This window comes from Saccopteryx leptura, chromosome 1 (assembly GCF_036850995.1).
Source record: "Saccopteryx leptura isolate mSacLep1 chromosome 1, mSacLep1_pri_phased_curated, whole genome shotgun sequence".
NCBI classification, from domain to species: Eukaryota; Metazoa; Chordata; class Mammalia; order Chiroptera; family Emballonuridae; genus Saccopteryx; species Saccopteryx leptura.
This window is the reverse complement of record NC_089503.1, coordinates 41,737,028-41,758,863: the sequence shown is the minus strand read 5'-3', so window position 1 is coordinate 41,758,863 and position 21,836 is coordinate 41,737,028. Positions and strand designations below refer to the sequence as shown.

Genomic DNA, 21,836 nt, shown 5'->3' with positions numbered 1-21,836 from the left:
GAAAACTTCATCCTTGACAAGTATACAATTTAGTGTTGCTTATTATAGTCACGACGTGGTGCAGCCATGACTTCTATGTCGTTCTCATCATCATCTTCCCTAAAGGAAACCCATGCTCTTTAGCAGTCACTCCCCACGTCTCCTCCTTTCGGCCCCTAGGCAACCACTAATTATATTTATTTTTCTTTTCTCTTTCTTTCCTTCTCTCTTTATTTCTTTTTTTTTTTTTTGAAAGAGAGAGAAAGAGAGAGAGGAAGCGAGAGAGATGAAAAGCGTGAACTTGTTGCATCACTTTACTTGTTCATTGACTGCCTCTCATAAGTGCCCTACTGGAAAGCTCCAGAGAAGCCAGTGATCCCTTGCAAGTCAGTGATATTTGGGCTTAAGTCAGTGGCTTTGGGTTTCAAGCCAGCAACCTTTGGGGTTAAGCCAGGACTAATGGGCCATGTCTATGATCCAAAACTCATCGGTGACCTTCCACGCTCAAGCAGGTGAGTCTGCCCTCAATTCAGATGAGCCTGTGCTCAAGACTGTGACCTTGAGTTTTCGCGCCTGCGACCTCGTTGTCCCAGGCTGATGCTCTATCCACTGCACCACCATTGGTCAGGAAATTTAGCATGATGTTTTTAAGATTCCTCCATGTTATAGCACATATCAGTACTTCATTTCTCTTATGGCTGAATAATAAATAGTCTACTGTATAAATATATCACTTTTGTTTAAACACCCACAAATTAAAAATATTTGAGCTGCTTCCACTATTTGGTTATTTTGAATAATGCTGTTATAAATATTGCTGTACATATTTTTATGTGAATATGGTAGCATCTCTTTTGGGTACATGCAGAAGGGCAAAACAGCTGGCTCATGGTAACTTCATGAATAAGTTTTGGGAAACTGCCACTATTTCCCAAAGAGGCTGTACCATTTTACATCCCCACCCACAATGTATAAGCTTTCCAATTTCTACACATTCTCGCCAACACTTGTCATTGTCTCTTTTATCATCCGCATTCTAAAGGGTGTGAGGTAGTTTTCGTTGTGGTTTTGGTTTGCATTTCCTTAATGATTGATGATGATGTTGTTTTTATGTGCTTATTGATGATTCCTGTCTTTGAAGACATACTTGTCTAAATCTTTTGCTCAGATTCTTTCCCCAGCCACTCTTGTCATTGCCCAATGGGCTTATGAACAAAATGACCATAGTATCGAGGCTGAGGTTGGTTATATATCAGTTCAGCTACATGGACTTCCACTTGCCAAGGCCAAGGTTGCCACAGCCACCACTAAGGGCCCAATCTACCAGCATCAGAGACCAACACTGAGTCCCTGATATGGCACCATTCCCTGGGGTGATCGCTAAACAACCTACTGATAGGCTTGGGTAACTTCCATCATGGAAGGGACAACACTTTTTCTTACAGGAATAGACACTGACTGGAATACAGACTTGCCTTCTCTGCATGTGATGCTTCTACCAGTCTATGGATATACAGAATACCTTACCGACAATCACAGAATACCACAGAATATTACTTCTGATGAAGAATATCACTATAGCCTCACCAGTGTTAGTACAGTGGATGGAGTTTTAAGCTGGGATTCTGAGGGCCTGGGTTCAAAATCCTGAGGTTGCTGACTTGAGCACGGGTTTATATGGCTTGAGTATGGCTTCACAGACATGATCCCATGGTCACTGGCTTGAGCCCAAATGTCACTGAATTAAAAACCAAGGTAGCTCCCTTGGTCCAAGGTTTCTAGCTTGAGAAAGGGGTCACTGGCTTGGATGAAGCCCCCCCTGGTCAAGGCACATATGAGAAAGCAATCATTAAACAACTAAATTGAAGGAACAAGTTGATGCTTTACACCTCTCTCCCTTTCAGTCTGTCAGTTCTTCTCTCTCTCTCTCTTTCACACACACATATTTAAAAAATGTTATTGTACAGCAAATGAAGTATGGCAATGGGCCTCGCTCATGGAATTCATGGGTTTAACCATGTTTCCTATTAACCTGAAGTAGCTTGCTGGGTAGAATGGTAGGATAATCTTTTGAAGACTCAGCTACAATGCTAGCTTGATGGCAACAACTTTTAGGGAGAGGGCATGCACCCCAGAATGTGGTATTTATATTCTAAATTAGCATCACGTCCAATATATGGTACTGTTGCTCCCATAACCAAAATAGACAGGTTCGAGATTCAAGACAAGGGAGTGGCAGTGACTTCTCTCACTGTTAACTCTGCTGATCAACTGGAAAAATTTGTTTTCCATGCCTGTGAATTGTGGTTCTGCCAATCTAGAAGACTTATGTCCAAAAGGAGGAATCACCCAAGGGAAAGGAGTTTCCACCTGTGGACAACAGGTTCAGCCCATGCCTGAGGAGTTCCAGCCTGCCTGTGACCTTCCCAGATCAACTGCATGAAAGCAGGCCTTCCCTGCCGACTTTGGACCTAGCCAGTCCCACCATTGCAGAAACCAATTCCTGGTAAGAAACTTCAATAGAAATCTATATCACCTATCTATATCTATATCAATATCTATATCATCTATATTATGTTTAAGATTCTCTTTCTCCTGGAACAACTTCTATTACCAAATCTGTACCAGTCAGAGTTCAACCAGAGAAAGGGAAACAAGAGAACATGTATGTCTATGTTAGGGGATTTATTGTGGGAATTGCCTTATTCAGGAATGGGGGCTGGCTGAGCAAGTGTGAAGTCCATAACATGGGCAGCCAGGAACAGGAGGATGTGAACACACTGAAAATTCACAGCCAGGCCTGACGCTTCTTGTCCCGGAACAGCAAGATCCAAAGAAATGAGAGCGGGATTGCAGATTCAATGACTATTTGCAGTCCAGCAAAGGGAAGAATTAAGCTTTCTTCTCAAGGCCTTCCAACTAAGTCAGTCCCACCTGACATAGTCATCCATTTGATTAACTTAAAGACAGTTTATTGGGACTGTAATCACACCTGCTGAATCCCATCCTAGCAATATCCGAATTAGGGTTTGAATTATTGCAGGAAGATGTGTGTATACAACAAAAGGCCGCTTTCTCTCCTCATCCTGCAGTTCTGCAGAGAGAACACATGTTGGGTCCACTCTCACATGACTCCGTAGGAGGAAACCATGTGCACTGTAGTTCAGCCTCTACAAGTTGACACATCTGAAAGGCATTGCTGAGATTCATAATATTTATTCCTATGATAAGGCTTGCAAAGAAAGCATTGCTAGACAAAATAATTATTCTGCGATATAGTGAATTTCTGTCAGTGTAGATGGTATTTTAGTATAGATTTTGGTATTGATATGTATATTCATCTTCAAGCCATGATAATAATATTCTCTAAAACAAAACCTACAGCAAATATCCCCACTCTCCACAATCCCAAGCACTTCTTTCAGGTCTGACATCCTCTGAAGAATGCTTATCTTCCTATTGTACTGATTCATTCAACAAGTGTTTGCTGAGCATCTATAATATGGCAGGTGACTGGTCAGGTACTCGGGATATAAGAATGACATAAACAAGACAGACATGCTTCAGCCCTTTGTGAGGAGACCTGAGGACAGCAATGTACAACAATCCAAGCAAGAAAAACAAAGCAAATAACAGAAAAAGTAAACGAAGAAGTGAACAAAGTCATTCTAACCTTGATAGTTTTCAGAAGAAAAGAACAGCCATGTTACCACGACAGTGGTCAGAGAGGCCTCTCAGAAGGGGGAGCTCAAGTGAGGGGTCAGGAAAGGAAGTGAGCAGCCACCGAGGAGCAGGTGGAAAGAGTGTTCTGGGTGGAGGGAACATCCTGTTCAAATGCACTATGGAAGTTAGTTCAACTACTTAATCTCGATGTTGTCACTGCGACTACATACCTTGACATGTCCTGTGCCTGGATCTTTGCATAAGACAAAGAGCTAATGCAATGGATACTGCCTGGAGGCATTCCTTAGATGGCACAGAAAATTACTGGTTAATAATTGGATTAGTATGTGCTGCTGAGAAAAGAACCGAAGAAAAGGCAGCAGTTGCTAGAGCAGGATCCTCCTACCCAGTCTTCCCGTGGCTGCGTGCCCTTCCCCCAGACAGCAACCACTGAGGAGCAACACTAACAGAACGAGGTCCTGGGGCCTAGAAGGTGACAGTACACAAGAAACTAGGTGTGAGGGAGTCTGGACACAGGAGGTCACGGAGCACAGGTATAACCCGAGGCACCAGAAGAGGAGCAGGTCTGATTAGGGGGAAAGTTGTTGCACAGTGACTGTCTTGTATGTCACTGAGAATGTGTCTCCCACACCAAACACACAGGCAGTCTCAGACGTCACGTGGCTATTAATCCATCACCCTGTGGTATCAAACAGGCAGTCTTCACACCAAGGAATTACAAACAATATTCAACCAATTCAATCTCTTAATCATTTATTAGATAGCTATTAGATGCCATCTATCAGCATCAGGGATGTAGAACTCAATGGCTGGGTGTCGCTGCCCTCAGGGGCTCACAGCCCCAAATCCTGAGAGCAGAGTGAAGGAACTCAGTACTTGTCGGGCAGGCCAGGAGGTCGGTAGATATTGGGGTCCCCGCCACTCCGGCCCCATCTGTTGGCTTCCTGGTCAGCCATTGAGTCAGCCACTCCGTGACCACTGTCTCCATGTCTAAAAAGGTCTGCGGCTCGCCCATAAATATTCTCTCTGATATCGCTAGAATGAAGAAGGACAGGTAGGAGATGAATGAGGGGCTGATGAAAAACTGTCCCACCCCCCCGCAACCTTTCTCTTTCCAGCAATTAATGACTCTTAAAGGAGCCAGGAAAAAGGAGCTAAACACTCACCCAGCTGGGCACATCACCCAGCTCTGGGGTCACCACCCACATACTGGGTGGACAGCACCCACAGGCGAGGGTGGGAATCAGTCCTTGTCCCTCATTTCTCTTTTTGGGGACAGAACCAAACATCTTTACCAGTCTTACTCTGGCTCTGTAGGCAGCCCAAGCCCCACGCTGGTGTGGAAGGATGGAGAAGGTGGGCATAGAACATGAGCAGGAGCCCACAGCCCCTGTAGGTCCTTCTCTAGGGTTTATGCCCTCCTGATGCCCAAAGTCAGCCAGGCTCTGCACAACGCCCTGCACCCCCAGGAGCCCTGTTACCTGATCACTTCCGCAGCCCAGACGCCCCCGGGTCCCCTCTGTGCAGCATCATAGTTCCCCCGGGCGTGGAAGTATTTGTCTGAATTTTTATAATTGGCTTCTCTCATGTCAGAGAAGGCTCTCCACATGTCTTTAGCCCCTGGGAAGCAAAGGACATGGCAAGGAGACATCAGGTGAAATACCAGAAAACTGTGACACTCTTAGAGAGGAATCAAGAATGAAAAATCTGCCACTGACTCAATTTCAGCCTCTGGTCGCAACACCCTGGATACCAGAGGTTGAGAACATTCCTCAAGTCTAGTCCTCACTGAGTCATTTAGGTGGGGACACAGCTGTGCTGTACCATGTTGTCTGACTCCTGAGACACTATCTATGGGTTCCTCCTCACTTAGGCCTCCGTGACATATATTTACAGAAGAGAACAGAGGTGTCAATACACAATAGGAGTTGTCAACATTAGCAATCTTGAAAATTGGAGCAGTGATTCTTTGTTGTTCTGGGCCTTCCTGAGTACTCAGGATGTTCACCAGAATGCCTGCGTCTCTGCCCGCCAGGTGTGAGCAGCATGTTCCTCCAGCGTGACAACCAAAATTGCCTCACACATTGCCACATGTTTGTGAGGCACAAAACTGCCCATTAATAAGAACCTGTTTTAGGATGAAGCTACACCTGTTAGTGTCTGAAAACTTCGTGAGCAAGGTGGTGAGAGGGAGAGCAGATTCAGAGAAAGGTGCCGACACACAGCACTTCCGCCTGACGCCTAAGAAATGTGGTCCTGCAGACAGAACGCACCTGCACATTCTCCTACATCAAGCGACATCCCTGACCCAGTAGAACAGCCCCAAAGGAGCTCAGGGTGAACCATGAATGCCACCCCCCCATCCCACTCCCGCCAGTGACTTTACCGTCATAAGCCTGTCCCATGAATGTAAACCAGCCCTGGCTGCTGACTCCCAGGACCAAGGAGCAGAACACGAGGCCTGTGAAGAGCTTCATGGTGCTGGAATGAAGGGAGAGAGTCAGGGAAACACGGGAAAGAATCCTTGGGGATTCGTGTGTCAGAGAGAGCCTGGTTGTGCATCTGGGAAACCTCACTCAGAACCACGGCCCGCAATTCTGAACCCATCGTCTCTGAGCCCAAGACTGTCTATGATGTCACCAAGGTGGCATTGGTGGAGAAAGAGTGCAGTCAGGACCAAACTGGTCCTCCTATAGCAGCCTGTAATTAATCATAAAGCACTAACTGCACTCCGCCAGCCCTGACCTTGTACAGGGAAAATTCAACACAGTATGATACTTTACCATGAATTCACAAGCTTGCTGGGAAAGACAGAACAGAGTAAGCTTTGGGAAGCAACCACTCTTGGAGTAGTTCCTCACCTGATTTCCAGTGGAGTAGAGCTACCGTCCCTGCCTGCTGGGGACCGGTGACTGCTATTTATGTATACTGAGCCCTCCCTGCCGGGGACATGGGGGAGGGGGAGAAAAAGCAGACTTGGACCTGGGCAAAGTCCCTGCAGGTCATTTCTCCTAGAAGTGTAGAAAGGAACACTTACTGGACACCAGTGTCTGTTTTTGTCCACAGGTCATTTCCCCGTTGTGCAACTCTGAGGAAACAAGGCAGACTTGCTCTGCCTTGGCAGCCACGGGGCAGGAGGCCGGCCCTGCTGTCTGAGTGAAGGGGACGAGGCAGGTCCACCTGGGCTGTGGAGGGAAAGGGTGTGGGCCCATGACGGGACACCTAGGCTGCTGGAAGGTGTGCAGTGAGAGGACTCTCCTCCAGCCAGCACCTTGCTTTACTGGTCATCTCCTCAGGATGGTCCTTGCTGGGCCAGATGGCAGATGGTCAGAAATAAAACCCCTTTGAGTTCATGGCTAAAGCCCTTGAGCTCCTAAACTGACCCATCCAATCTCATGGGTGCCCTGCAAGGCTGCTTCCCCTCTCTGTCTGCATATGCTCGGCTCTCAGCTCCAAGGCACAGGCTACAAGGCACAGACAGGCCTGCTCCGCTGTCAGCCCTGAAGCAGTGCCTTATCTAAGCCGGCTCCTTTATTTCTTTCTGGAACTCTGCATAATTATAGATGGTTACTAGACTTCTCATGGTGATCATGTTATAAGGTATATCTACATAAAATCATTATGTTGTACACCTGAAACTAATATGATATTGTATGCTGATTATAATTAAAATAATTTTAAATTAAAAATAAAAATATCCTGGCCTCTTCGTTGGACGTGGGCACTCAAGTGGAGGGGACTCTGCTTCCCAATTCTGGACATACCTCTGAATGGGAGTAGGTGTTTAGGTGCCAGGAACTGCGGGACCCAGGGCAGGCTGCTACTTAATAGCCCACAACGGGGTATTGAGTCCTTTCAGTCAGTTACTTTACAAGCAGCCAATGGAAGAAGAGCACATCGACCCTCCCTTGTCCCGCACAACTAAGGAAAGAATTCTCCCCTGTATAGATGCCTTTCGTGCTCCAGGGCTGAGACAGACTCCCTTAAGCCAGAGTTCAAGAAAGTCTGTATATGCAAACTTTGTTACTTCTTTACCAAACACTACCCAAGCTCACACTTTGCTTAGATTCCTCATTAATGGGGACCAAAACCTATACTATTGTGACCTGTCAGAGCTTCACAAATGTATTGTTTTTTACTCAACAAAAAGCTGGCTGGTTTGATCATTTATCTCAACCTCACTTATGATCTCCCATGTCCGCACGTGAAATTAGTTTTACTCCTCTTAATCTGGTCTCATGCCAATTTTATTATGAGTTTGGCCATAAGGCAGTGGTCCCCAACCTTTTTTGGGCCACAGACCGGTTTAATGTCAGAAAATGTTTTCACGGACCGGCCTTTAAGGTGGGACGAATAAATGTATCGCGTGACTGAGACAAGCATCAAGAGTGAGTCTAGAATGGATGTAATGGAGGGAATCTGGTCATTTTTAAAAAATAAACATCATTCAGACTTAAATATAAATAAAACGGAAATAATGTAAGTTATTTATTCTTTCTCTAAGGACCGATACCAAATGGCCAATGGACCGGTACCAGTCCACGACCCGGGGGTTGGGGACCACTGCCATAAGGATCAAGAGGGGAAGGGGGGAATTTTCCACTCCACAATAGAAATAAAGGATAAACTCTAATAACCCTATAAAAGCACAGAGGATGGGAATATCTGTTATGGGAAAATGGCACCCCAACTGGAAAAGTGCACGGATCCCAATCAGGGGTATAATGGGGTAAAGCCTTTTGTCTCCTGTGTCTTCCTGTCGGTGGGGACACGGGATGTCACTGTCCTTTGCAACTGTGTGTTGAAAATATCAGCAGTTTTCTGCTCAGGGAGATGAAGTCTATATGTATATAACCCCCCCCACACACACACACATATATATATAGCGCCTCTAACTATCAAAAAATATATACTGTGTGTCTCATCCTGACTGAAAACATTCCAGAAAGAGAATTCTGGAGATTGTAGTTCATCCTAAACAAACTGACTTTGTTCTATTTGTCTAAAGACAGATGGAAGAGAAAGACCGAATGCCTGAAACCCAATGAAGTTCATATCTTACTTATTTCCTTTGCTGGATTTTTTTGAACTACTAGCATGTATATACTCTTTTTGACTCTCAACTCCCTGGCTGTTTACTCAATTATTACCTTAATACTTGACATTTTTTGAGGTACAGGGTCTCAAACTCTCAAACTCTTGATTTAAATGAGAAATCCGGAGAATGAGAGAAGAAATATATACCAAGATTTCCTTTTGACTTGACAAAAATTTTTTATACTGTGTTGTTTATTCCATTTGGGAATAGAAGATGTTAATTACATCCATTATAACATTATTACCTGGGCAACAAATCAGTTAAGACAAACAGGCTGCATTCTTTTTTGAGATTAAAAGTACAGAAAATGCAAACAATTTCTGAAGTTCATTTGCCTTATAAGACTATTAAAAACAACAACAACAAGTTCTTCCAAGAACCAATTTTCATTTAAATGAATTAAAATTAACAACAGAAACCATGTTTCTGCACTATTGTGTATAGTGGGCGCTCATTCGGGACTTTATTCATTCCATAAGTACTTGCTGAGCTCTCCTATGTGCTGGAATGTCTCCAGCCTCATGATGTTGAAGTTGTAGTGATCAATCAATAAGTATGTAACACAAAAATAGTGATATCCATCATTATCTAAATCAAATCCATTCCTGACAATAATTTTGGTAACAATTGTTTTTAGGGAGTAAGGGTAGCAAATTTATGATAATCAATTATTTTCATAAATATTATCAGAACCACTGAAACACCTATTTAACAATATATTAAGGATATCTCTACAATATAAAACAATTAAAACTCCAATTACTAGGAGTTCATTTAATCATTAATGAGCCCATAGGTCTGTGTTCTGTGTGTAATCCACAATAATACTCGGGAAAGTTAGACAAGAATTCTATGTTCTTTTTACTCTGCAACAAATATTTTTTTTAATTTAGTGACAGGTGGGGAGGCAGAGACAGACTTCCTTTTGCTCCCCAACTAGGATCTACCCAGTAAGCCCATTATGGGGCAATGCTCTGCCCATCTGGGGCCCTTGCTCCATTGCAACAGAAACCATCTTTCTAGCACCTGAGGCAGAGGCCATGGAGCCATCTTTAGCACCCAGGGCCAACTCACTCTAATAGAGACATGGTTGCTGGAGATGTGGAGAAGAAAGAGAGAGAAAGAGAAAAAGAGAGAGAGAAAGAAAGAGGTAAACGAGAGGTTGAGAGGTGAAAAAGCAGATGGGCACTTCTCCTGTGTGCCTTGACCAGTAATCAAACCCAGGACATCTACACACCAGGCCATGCTCTACCACTGAGCTAACAGGCCAGGGCCAACAAATATGTAGTATAATATTTAAAAATCAAGAAAATTATTGAAATAATGCATACAACTAATCCTTCCATGATAAAATATATAGGATGGTGACAGGATAAGTGAAAAAGTACATATCTAAGATTTGTCTGTGTCCAAATTCAAGGAACTGGGTGACAGTCTTTTCTACTTGGCACTGGAAACTCTATATACAGATGGCTGTAAACACTGGTCTGAAGTATAGATGATACAATATTTATTTATTTTTTTAGTGAGTGAGAGAGAGAGATAGGAACATACTGGAACAGAGAGGAATGAGAAGCATCAACTCACAGTTGTGGCAACTTAGTTGTTCATTGATTGCTTTCTCATATGTGCCTTGACTAGGGGTGCAGAGGATCTAGCTAAGCCAATGACTCCTTGCTCAAGCTATCAACCTCGCTCAAGCCAGTGACCTTTGCACTCAGGCCAGCAACCATGGGGTCATGTCTACAATCCAATGCTCAATCCGGAGACCTTGGTCCTCAGTGTCCCAGGTTCACGCTCTATCCACTGTACCTCCATCTGGTCAGTCTAAATGATACAATTATTGAAACACACATGTAAAATAGATATGGTGTGTTGTTTTACTTTCTATCACCCAAGTCTGGGTAATGTGAGACTGTGTTTGAATTAACTTTTTTTTAGTTCAAGTCAGAAACTCAGAGTGGAGGTTTCCAAAGCTCTATTATTAGTGGAAATCCTCTTTATATAACAAGGCTTCACCTGTGTATCAGATAATCAAATCAGTTCCTAAAATTAAGAAAAAAAGGAGAATTAAAAGCAGATATACATCTTATCTATATGTTAAGCATAAATTAAAAGAATTTATAAAATGGTCACCTTTCTTAAAGAATAAATGCAGAGTGTGAGTTAACCTTTTAAATGCCTATTAATATTTTATATATATAATATTAATGTCTTAATCACTCATTAGCAACAGGCGTCACTGTTGTCTGCATAGTCTAAACCTAAGGATTGCCTTAGGTGCTGATTGGACAGGTCACCCCCAGTAACAGGAGAGATGGCAGAGTATATGGGAGTAAATGCATGTAAATCAGCAGATTCAGTGGTGGGAGTCCATGGAAGTTTATTTCTGACCACTTCTATTTTTCCATGAAGTTGGAAGCAAAGTCCTCAACTGAGAGAAGGATGAAAGAGAAAGACGGTAGAAATTCCAGGAGAGGAGTGGATAATGGGCATCTAGGAGAATGGCAAAATAAATTAACTTGGGAAGCGTAACAGGATTGTAAGGCAGCTTAAAGATCATGAATTTACAGTGAGTCTAGTCACTGTGGTTGTGTAGTTTTATCTGACCACATTCAGCTGCCAAAGGGCAGCCCTGAAATAAGTAGGAAATGGGATATCACCACTCAGTAAATACTTGTTGAAGTATCACGTCAATAAATACACGCGCAGATCTATGGGGAACTCATCTAAAGATGCGGGAGAGTCATAGGGTATAAGCAGAGAGTTAACAAAAGCTAGTGGCAGATAAACGCGAGCATAACACACTCCAAGGTCCAAGGGCCCACAGAACCTCTGGGGACAGAGCTGCCCAGAGTGTAGTAGGATCAGGTATTTCTCTCATAAAGGAAGGGGAGAGAATGAAGGAGGTGTATTTTAAGATAGACGATAGACAACAGAGGGAAAAAAGGAACACTAGTCTTTTACCTGTCAGGATGCATCCTAATCTGCCTGTTTGCGTTTCTGAGTTTGGCCCTATTGTGCGCAGACCCAGGGCTAGGAACCTTGTCTGGCATATTTACAGACAATCTGCTGTGTCTCTAAGCACAGCATCTCACCAATAACAGGCTCTCGTCATTTTTATTGATCAAATGAATCAATGAGTGAATGAGGAGGAGAAGTAATCTGCATAGATTGAAAGAAGTAGTGTGAAGGTGGTGTTTGGAAATTAAGAAAATGAAAAAGCTTTGAAACATGATGCGTGCTGTGTAACATTCATCATTTAGAGGTGAACAGATAAACATGAACATTGTTTATATGCAGTAAAATCCCAGCTGACTCGAAATGGTTGAACTTACTGTCAAAAAATATGTATCCAGAAAGCCAGCATCCTCGCACCTACCGTTATCATACTGTTATTATGCATCATCATCTGGATTATTGTGATGAATCCTTGGTGGCTTCCCTGTGACCCTCCTTGCCCCCAATTAGTCTCTTCTCAATATATCAACCAGATGTGAAAACACAAGACAGACCATGTCACTCTCTGCTCAAAACCCTCTCAGTTTTGCCCATCGCGGAAGTGAAGGCCCTAACAATGGCTTACAAGACTACTCTTTCTCACTCACTCCTCATAGCCTACTCTCTCCCCTCGCTCCTTTTCCTCCAGTCACACTGCTCTCCTCCCTGTTCTTCAAACCCCTGACACATCTCACCCCAGGGGCTTGGATTAGCTATTCCTTTTATCTGGAACACCCTTTCCCCAGGTACTGGCATATTGGAACTTTAAGGGAGCAAGATGTTACATATTAGGATGCTGGGAGTTTCAACGATATAATTACCGTATTTTTCGCTCCATAAGACGCACCTAGGGTTTTAAGGAGAAAAAAAATAATAATAATCCGAACCAAATGGTGTGTTAAAATATTTAATAAAATATTCCACAATAATATTTCAACAATGTAAACTCAGCAGCAATATTAACAATCATTAGCACTGTTATTAACAAATGAGAAGAGACTTTAATATTTAAATACACTTGCAGTTGTCTGGGAACCCCAGAAACTCATCCTGGCTATTGTCAGAATTTAAGAAGCTCAGTTGCTCACAATCACTGGTATCACTTTGTTCACTATTTTCATAAATGATACCATCTTCAGTGCCATCTTAAAGCATTGCTAATGTCACACTTTTTGAATGACCGTAACACGATTGCATTCTTCACTGACTGCCTTGATGTTTTAACATATTCACAAACTTGAGTGGTAGTGGGTCTTTTCATTCATCCAGTTGGTGTCAGATCATGATTACCAGCAGCCATCTATTTGTTCCACTCTTCTCACATAAAGACCTTAAACGGTTTGTTGATGGAAACGTTGAGAGGTTGCAACTGGCTAGTAAGACCCCCAGGAATTACGGTTAGATGAGTCTTCACTTCTTTAAAGTTCTTTTTTGTGTGTGGTTTTGCTACTATATGCTCTAAACTGGTCAAGCACTACCAGGGCAGATTTTTCAGAAGCCCTCTAGGATGTTTGGACCAAACTTTTTCAATCCACACTCTCATTCCATTTTCATCCATCATCCTTTCTCATGAACCCTCCTGCTGCTGAACTAGGGAAAGTCCAGTTATTTTTTACTCTAATGTCACTCCATAGGCAAACTACCTGGATTACAGCTGGAATAAACTAAAGGAGATGAGCATCATAGCCTGCTCCATCAGCCGCTGCTTTGCCTGTGCTCCTATTGGCCTCCCAGCTCACTGCACATGCCTTACACCCTTAATCCCTCCCCTATCTGCCAGCTGTTGGATTCAGGAAGGTGTGCTGTATAATGTTAGATTCAGGAAGGTGTGCTGTGACTGCCAGAATGTAATTATTGAAGAAGTAGAAACAGGGAGGTGCTGATAGGGCCCCTGTGAAACTGAGAACAAAGAAGATCAGCACAAAGGAGGACAAACGTTTGCATTCCATTGGTCAGAGACTCTTATCAGAAGTTTATGTTTGAAATTCACCACTAAGCTAAACCCAGCCCCTGTTGCTATGCAGTGTGAAAACCCTTTAGTGAATAGGTAACTGCCACATCTGCTTCTGTAGAATGCTTGCTTACTTAGGATATATAAGGACCTAGCTGTAAGCGCCAGGCGCGAGTCTCGTTTGCAGCTCCTTGTGAGCACGGTGTCTCTGGACATCTTGGGAGTTTGCCCCTGCGCAGGTTAAACTTAGCCAATAAAGTACGATTTAAACTCCTGAAAGTCTCCGACGATTGTTCTTGTACCCGGTGGATGCAACACCAGCCAGCCAGCCAATGAAACGCTATTAGGTTGGCAACAAGTGACATCAGCAATTCACACAGAGCTCCTGCAGGTGCAGCGCAGCCCTCCATTGCTGCAGCACACCTCTCACATCTGCCCTCGATGATGCTAGATCAATGCGTCATCACAACCTTGCTTTCCTTCCCTGCTGCACTGAATACAACTGTGGCAACCGGAACCAGGAGATCACTCAGCAGATGCAGGTTCTGCAAACTGCTAAGAAAAATGAACATTTACTTCATAAGACACACAGGCATTTTCCCCTCCACTATTGGGGGGGAAGAAAGTGTGTCTTATGTAGTGAAAAATACAATACTATATGTTGGAATTAATATATTGGAATAAGGGCTGTGAATGAAGTGTGGAAATTTTCCATGAAGGTTGGAGAGGAGTGGGAGATATAACAACAAATAGAGTGGAGAGCTGTTTTATACCAAAACATTACTAATCAGATTGTCTAAAACAGAAGCATCTTGTGGGTGTTTTAAGAATGCAAATTCCTGGGCCAGAACCTTGAAAATCCTGATTCAGCAAGTTTGGAGTTGACTTTAGGAATACCTGTGCTTGAAAATCTCCCTGTGGTGGAAATCATTTGCACAGATAACACTGGTGAAGCTGGAGAGAGGGCAGTAAAGAATTTGACAGGGACCTAGGAGACAAAGCTCTAAAAGCATTGGGGGTAAAGACAGCAGAAATGGCAGTGGGGGATAAAAAGATGAAGACTCTCTTTCCCATTCTCTTGTTCAGGAATGGCAGGAGGCATACCCCGTGGGAGAAGACCACAGTAAGTGGAATCAACAGGAGAAAAGCAAGGTTCAGTTTCTGTAACAGGGGAAGGAAATAGGCCAAGTTACAGGAGAGTATTTACCCCAGAGTCTTCTCACCCAGAGCTCTTTGAAAGGCAGTAGTGGAAGATCAGGTAGAGTGTAGAGAGGGTGGAGTCTGACCCAGAGAGAAAGTCATTTATGTGAAGTGAAGCAGGGACAGGATAGCAGTTACAGGAAGCAGTGATTTAGCATCCTGGTTCATGACAGCAAGCTGAGATTCCATATTGCTTTGGGGCTGAGTGTGGGAGGCCGTGTTCTGGAAGGCTGATACTTACCAGCTGGTAGGACTACCTCCCCAAAGCCCCAAAGGACGGTTATATGACCAGTAGAGATGCCTTTCTGATGTCCTCCCAAAGTTTCCACAGTCTACTCTTAATAGAAGTTCCAGAGAGAATGGAGGGACAAAGGAAGAGGGTAGGGGAAGGAGTGGGTTAATGAGGGGAGGTACGGTAAACTCTCAACACATGGAAATGTATAAATGGAAAATATATAAATAAGAAATTAAGTTTTTAAGCTGATACACATCATTCAAACTTGGAGACACTTGGCCTAATAGGCTAGGCCTTTACCTTTTGAGACCTCTAATTACTGGAAAGGGCATACAACTTTTCTTCCTATGCCAGGGGTTTTATTTATCTATAAATAAAACACTCATAGAGCCGCACTCAGTTCACATGTGCCCCAGATCGCTTAGGAACGACTCTCTTTTACTCACTAGGAAACAATCCATGGAATCCATCTGCAAAGCCTTTTTTTTTTTTTTTTTTTCAGACAGAGAGTCAGAGAGAGGAATAGATAGGGACAGACAGAAATGAAGAGAGATGAGAAGCATCAATCATCAATTTTTTATTGTGGTACTTTAATTGTTCATTGATTGATTTATCATATGTGCCTGACAGGGGGGCTACAGCAGACCGAGTAACCCCTTGCTCAAGCCAGTGACCTTGGATACAAGCTGGTGAGCTTTGCTCAAACCAGATGGGCTCGCTCTCAAGCTGGCGACCTCAGGGTCTCAAACTTGGGTCTTCTGCATTCCAGTCTGATGCTCTATTCACTGCGCCATCGCCTGGTTAGGCTGCAAAGCTCTTTCTTTTTTATTTTATTTTATTTTAATTTTTTTTTCATTTTTCTGAAGCTGGAAACGGGGATAGACAGTCAGACAGACTCCCGCATGCGCCCGACCGGGATCCACCCGGCACGCCCACCAGGGGCGATGCTCTGCCCATCCTGGGCGTCGCCATATTGCGACCAGAGCCACTCTAGCGCCTGAGGCAGAGGCCACAGAGCCATGCCCAGCGCCCGGGCCATCTTTGCTCCAATGGAGCCTTGGCTGCGGGAGGGGAAGAGAGAGAGACAGAGAGGAAAGCGCGGCAGAGGGGTGGAGAAGCAAATGGGCGCTTCTCCTATGTGCCCTGGCCGGGAATCGAACCCGGGTCCTCCGCACGCTAGGCCGACGCTCTACCGCTGAGCCAACCGGCCAGGGCGCAAAGCTCTTTCTGATGAAGTTATAGGAGAGTATAAATGGCTCACTCAAGGACCAGAACATCCTTGGACATTCCTCTCTCTACTTCAGCTCCTTGCCTTCATTCCTTAACAAATGTTCTTTTCTGGAAACTGGTACACCTTTTACAAATATTAAGGGTGATTTTTGGTAATTCCAGTTTGAATGACTTGATTTGGAAGAATGCCATTGGACAGAGCTATCTCAGAAACACGGACTAAGAAACCTGGACTTTGCCCCATTCCATTGTTTCATGCTTATCTCTACACAAGGTTCTGTTACAAAACAGCAGAATACCTTTCTAGTAGAGATTGTGACACTGAGTTCCCAACACAGATCCTAAAACCCAGCCATCTGGACATGGAGGAAGCACGACCTAGAAGTTGAGAGCCAAGCCCTGGATTCAGACAAATCTAGTGTGACTTCTGCTCTGTCATATACTCATATTGTGGAAGAGTGTAGAATGACTTGGAGAAGTGTAGATGATGTCTTAAGGGGAGAAGAGTACAGTACAGTTTGGCCTAATTTTTATTCACAGACATTTTCTCACAGTGAAATACAACCTAGGAATTTGCATATCTAACAGTATCCATATTTCTAGTTAGTGAGAAGTGTTCTTGTTATTCTGGGCTTTCAGAACTACCTATGATGACATGTTTATTCATTTATCAGCTCTTTTTTGAGTGTCTACTACACTAGATGTTGGGCATACATGGAGATGGGGGTGGGGGATAACCAGATGCAGGCTGTGTATTGGGCAGATAATATATATTATGCTCACTTTGTTAAAGATGGCGTTGCCCACATGGAAGCCCGTCACCCAGGTGATATTAATGTGTGTTGGGGGCAGGCTGTGGGCAGGCAGGATCCTTATAGCCTGAGGCTTGGTTTTAGGACTAAGCCTTTTCCACCTTTTTTGATGTGCGGTGGTACAATCCCATCATGACTATGATAAGTGACTTTGTATTAGCAACTTCCATATTTTGTATATTGGATTAAAGGTTTTGATTTCTGCACTATAAAGTGGGGCAGACTAGGAGCTTGCCCTCTCAGTTCCTGAGATTAGCATTAGAGAGGTGTAAAGCCAGTAACCAAGGCCACCATCCTCACAGCAGACAGGCCCATGCAGGTTTGCATTGGATTTGGACAGTCGATATTGAAACAACGGAACTAAGAACTGATGGGCCATCATTTTTAGTCCTAGCTTGCACCTGGCAGGCAAGTAAAAACACACACTGGGCTCCAAAACCCACTCACATTCAGTGCTCACAAATCTACTGACTTATTCAAGTTTCCTAGAATCAAAGGTTTCTAGCTCACCAGACTTATTCACCTCTGTTTCCCAACTCTTTCCTACTCCCTGCACAAACTTTGCACAAACTGGCTTCTCACTCAACCCACGTCATCTTAGCTGCTTCTCCTGGCCTCCTCCACATGGCCTTTCTCTGCTCTCCTCTCTAATGCTAATCAAAGAAACTAAGAACGGAAGCTCCCGTTCCGCTCCCATTTTATAGTGTAGAAATCAAAACCTTTAATCCAATATACAAACAAGAAAGTCTCTGATACAAGTCACTTATCAGGGGCATGATGGGATTGCACCACCCCACATCAAAAAGGGTGGGAAAGGCTTCATCCTAAAACCAAGCCCCAGGTTACAAGCATCTTGCTTGCCCACAGCTCGTCCCCAACACACTAATATCACCTGGGCAACGGGCTTCCATGTGGGCAGCGCCATCTTTAACAAAATGAGCATAATATATTTTATCTGCCCAACAAGAGGAAAGCAGAGAAGGCCAGCATGTGGAGGAGGCCTGGGGAAGCATCCAAGATGGTGGAGTGCTGAGTGGGAAGCATGTGAATGGCCATGATGGCGGCTCCTGGCTTTACATTTGGCGTAGTCTGTGGCAGGATTCGATACAGATGAGTATGGAGCCGCCACCACCTTTGAGCGGTGGAGTAGGGGATGGGCTGCTGTTATGGTTCTCCATGGTTGTCCCTTTGGGGACTATAGGCTGGCTGACTTTTGTAGTCATGCCTGAGGAAACTGAGAGCTCTGTGGAAGAGGCTGCCCAGGACCTGCAAACCGAGCAGTGGAAGGAGCTGGAGCAAACGTGGGAGAAAGAGATGCCGACCCTGGAGCTGAAGCAAGCACCGCAGAAGGCCGACCAGGTTTACAATATTTGTTTGGAAATGGAGCAGACGCTGGAGAAGGAATCACAGCTTCGTGAGTTGCATTCGGCCCTGGATATTGTGGAGAGCCAGCAGCGGCAGGAGGCTGGGGCTGAGGCTGAGGCTGAGACCAGGTACGGAGCTGTAAGGTCTACGGAGCAAAAGGCTGCGGTAGCCGGGGCCTCGATACCGGGAGCTGGTGTTTTCATTCCTCTTTGGAGGTTGAAGAGAAATGGTCTGGAGTTGCGATCTTTATAAAAATGACATGGTAATTAGGGAGAAAAAAAATTATATGTGCATATAAAAATATCTCATACTTGTTTGATGATAAAATCAGTAAGATACCAATAAATACATGGGAATGATTATGTGGAAAACAAGTATGATGAAAGGAAAGAGAAGGTAAGGTGACACCAACCCTCCTAAGATTGTTTCCCTGAAGAACAACTAACTATCTCCGCAGACTAACATCATTCCTCACCCCATCTTGTCCTCCTCAAGCTTAGTAATATCAGATATGGCTCAGCTGCCAAAGGGCTCCCTGCTCTCTTACTTCCTGCCCTCCCTCCATTGATTCTTAGAATTGGGAGGACAGAAGAAATGACTTCCTTCTAGTTCTTTGTTGTTGTTTTTTTACTGAACGAGCTAATCAGCAGATATATAAAAAGACCAGCTGTTATGTATGTGATCTCCTCATTCTGCCTGGTGTGTGTTCCTTCTTATAAAGCCCACACGTCCTCACGAAGAAAAGGCACTTGGCTTGTCCAATTTGCGTTCTCTAGGCACCAGAAACCCAGAATCAACCCTGTTGGTATTCAATGCTCTCTCTTCTCCCAGAAGCTGTTGACTGAGCCTCATTGCTCCCCTGAAGCCTCCCAGACTCTACCTGATGGAACTAAGCAAGGAAAACCCATGCTGGGGAACAGGTGGGGTTCAGTCATCGGCCCACCGTCAGCAACAGTGAGACCTCCCTGAGAGCCTGGCACTGAGGTTGTGAATGTAAAAAAAGAGTCTATATTGGGTTTCCCAATATTTTCTTGTTCTTCTTAAATATTTGCAGAAAGGAGTAGTGAATTAAGGCAACTCAAAACCCCAAGGCTCTTATGGAATTGTACAGTATTGTTGAAACTAAGAACTCATTGGGGAGAAAAAAATTTTAAATCTCAAATATTCTTCTTAAGGTCTATTTAAAATTTCAAGTAATTAGTTAGAAGTATATCTTATGAGTCATCATTAAACCTCTACAGTTAAGCTATTCAAGTATCTAGCTTGTTTAGCATGTGTTTCAATTTTATAATACAAAAGATTTAATCCTGGATAGACACTATAATGTTATGTCATAAAAGAGATTATTTTTCCTTTACATTCATGACAGGAACATCTAACCTGGGAAATTTGCTGATTATAATTGAGCAAAGTCAAATTTTTAGATTTACCGGAGAGTCTGTCTCAATCTGAGTAGTTAGCAAAACAGGGAATGTTTGTTTGGCCCTCTGTGCCCAAGACATTCTGGAATTCCCTGGTTCTCTTACCTTCAGAGACCTGTGGTTTACAACATACTGGTTCAATAAACAAAAGATCCTTTCAGTTCCAAGTGATTTGCCTTCCAATTTTCTTTTCAGTAAAACTGATTCTTGTCCCTAAATGGGTGGCTCAGTGGATCGAGAACCCTCTTGACACACAGAGGTTGCAGGTTTGATCCCTGATCAGGGCACATATGAGAAGAAACCAATGAGTACACAACTAAATGAAACAACTAAGAGGAATGAGTTGATGATTCTCTCTCTTTCTCAAATCAAAGGGGAGAAAAACTGATTCTCTGCTTAAATGGAGACTCACACTTCTCTTCCATAACCCCAGAAGTATATCCTGTGGTCAGAACTCCTGAGTATACTGCCCAGAATCAGGGCCCTCCCATTCTCTGAAGCTCCCAATGATTCAAGAGCTCCCAGTTCACCACATTTACTCCCAGGGATGGGGAACTCAAAGCCAGGAGAACTGACCCCACCGAATCTTAGAAGGGAAGCACGGGCAGGTGCCACTCATAGATAGACTGAGGATAATGACAACTTGAGTTCCTGCTTAGCATAATCACCCATCTTGTCATATAGACATACTTACCTCCAGGCCCTGCACACTTGAGAAAGGTGTGGAGTACTGCATTTAGACCAGTGAGATGGTTTCAGGGTCAAGGAAGAATTAAGCCTACAGCTTCTCGAGATCCAACTAGCTACAGCATGTCCCAAATCTGTTTCTCAACTTCCCTCAACCCCAGCTCTGATCCTGTGGAATCCCTCAGACAGGTGGAGAATTATTGGAGAAGGAAATACTTTGTGTTTCCTCAGACCTTCACTGTAACCCCATCCCTTTTCTAGTGACACTTATAAGCTCTAAATCCTGACTTGCGTTAATGTCTCCTAACCAATACCTCATCCTGCTTCTCACTAGTGTTTCTGCCTGGCCAACTCAAGATGCTTCTTCCTACTGATGATGTGTGTGTGTGTGTGGGGGGGGGGGGGGGGTTGCTTTTAATTTTTCCTATTTTCAACATGCTTGTTTCTCTTTTCTGCTTCAAATACTTGTAACAATAAGATTTCTGTTTTAAAACACAGGATTTAGTATTATTGAGACACACTGAGGCCAAGAAATCAGGAGATGACTCCCTTGAGAAGGTAGTTTGTTGTGGAGGATATACACTCCTCCACGACCCCCATTGCTCTATGGGAAATTGTTTCCTTCGGGTCTGGGTGAGGAGGATCTGCAAAGCTGTGTGACTCTACTCCTCTGGTTTGTGTTTTGGACATAACTGGTGCTGGGACATTTCTGGGTTCTCCATTCCCCCTGACACCCTCTGCCCCAAAGACAGAGACAGGATCAATGTAGTCTCCCCACTGGGGTGAAGGCCCACCTCAGCTACCTCAGAGTCCAGTGTATGTTTCTTCTTTGCTCTTATTTTTTTTTTTAAATTGATTTAACTACTTATAGACCTTTATTCAGCCATCAAGAATAAATGTGTTTCATTCCTTAAAAAGTTCCACTGGGAATTTTTTATACTACTGCATTGAATTTATAAATTAATTTGGGGAGAATTAATGTCTCTACTAAGCTAAACATCCTCTCCATAAACATGACATACATCCCCATATTTTATTCCTTAACAAACTTTTAATTTTTCTCTGTAAATATCTGTGTGTATTTTTTTTTAATTTTTTTTATTTATTTATTACAGAGACAGAGAGTGAGTCAGAGAGAGGGATAGACAGGGACAGACAGACAGGAACGGAGAGA

General features: G+C 43.7%; 1 protein-coding gene across 1 annotated transcript; it reads right to left on the bottom strand.

Moving 5' to 3' along the window:
• Nucleotides 1-4,394: 4,394 nt before the first annotated feature.
• On the bottom strand, nt 4,395-6,570 carry LOC136392619 (serum amyloid A-2 protein-like). The gene is made up of 4 exons (XM_066364950.1): nt 6,447-6,570; nt 6,050-6,144; nt 5,145-5,283; nt 4,395-4,698 (listed from the first exon to the last, which is right to left on the bottom strand). Exons 2-4 carry the CDS (start codon nt 6,138-6,140, stop codon nt 4,533-4,535), a joined length of 396 nt encoding a protein of 131 aa, XP_066221047.1. The 5' UTR covers nt 6,141-6,144; nt 6,447-6,570; the 3' UTR covers nt 4,395-4,532.
• Between the last annotated feature and the right edge of the window lie 15,266 nt (nt 6,571-21,836).

Excerpts from the sequence above, each read along its gene's own strand:
- LOC136392619 (XM_066364950.1), bottom strand. The coding sequence starts at position 6,140 with ATGAAGCTCTTCACAGGCCTCGTGTTCTGCTCCTTGGTCCTGGGAGTC. Across the intron at positions 5,284-6,049 it reads CATGGGACAGGCTTATGACG|GGGCTAAAGACATGTGGAGA; the intron begins GTAAAGTCACTG and ends TTTGCTTCCCAG. Across the intron at positions 4,699-5,144 it reads TGGGCTGCGGAAGTGATCAG|CGATATCAGAGAGAATATTT; the intron begins GTAACAGGGCTC and ends TCTTCATTCTAG.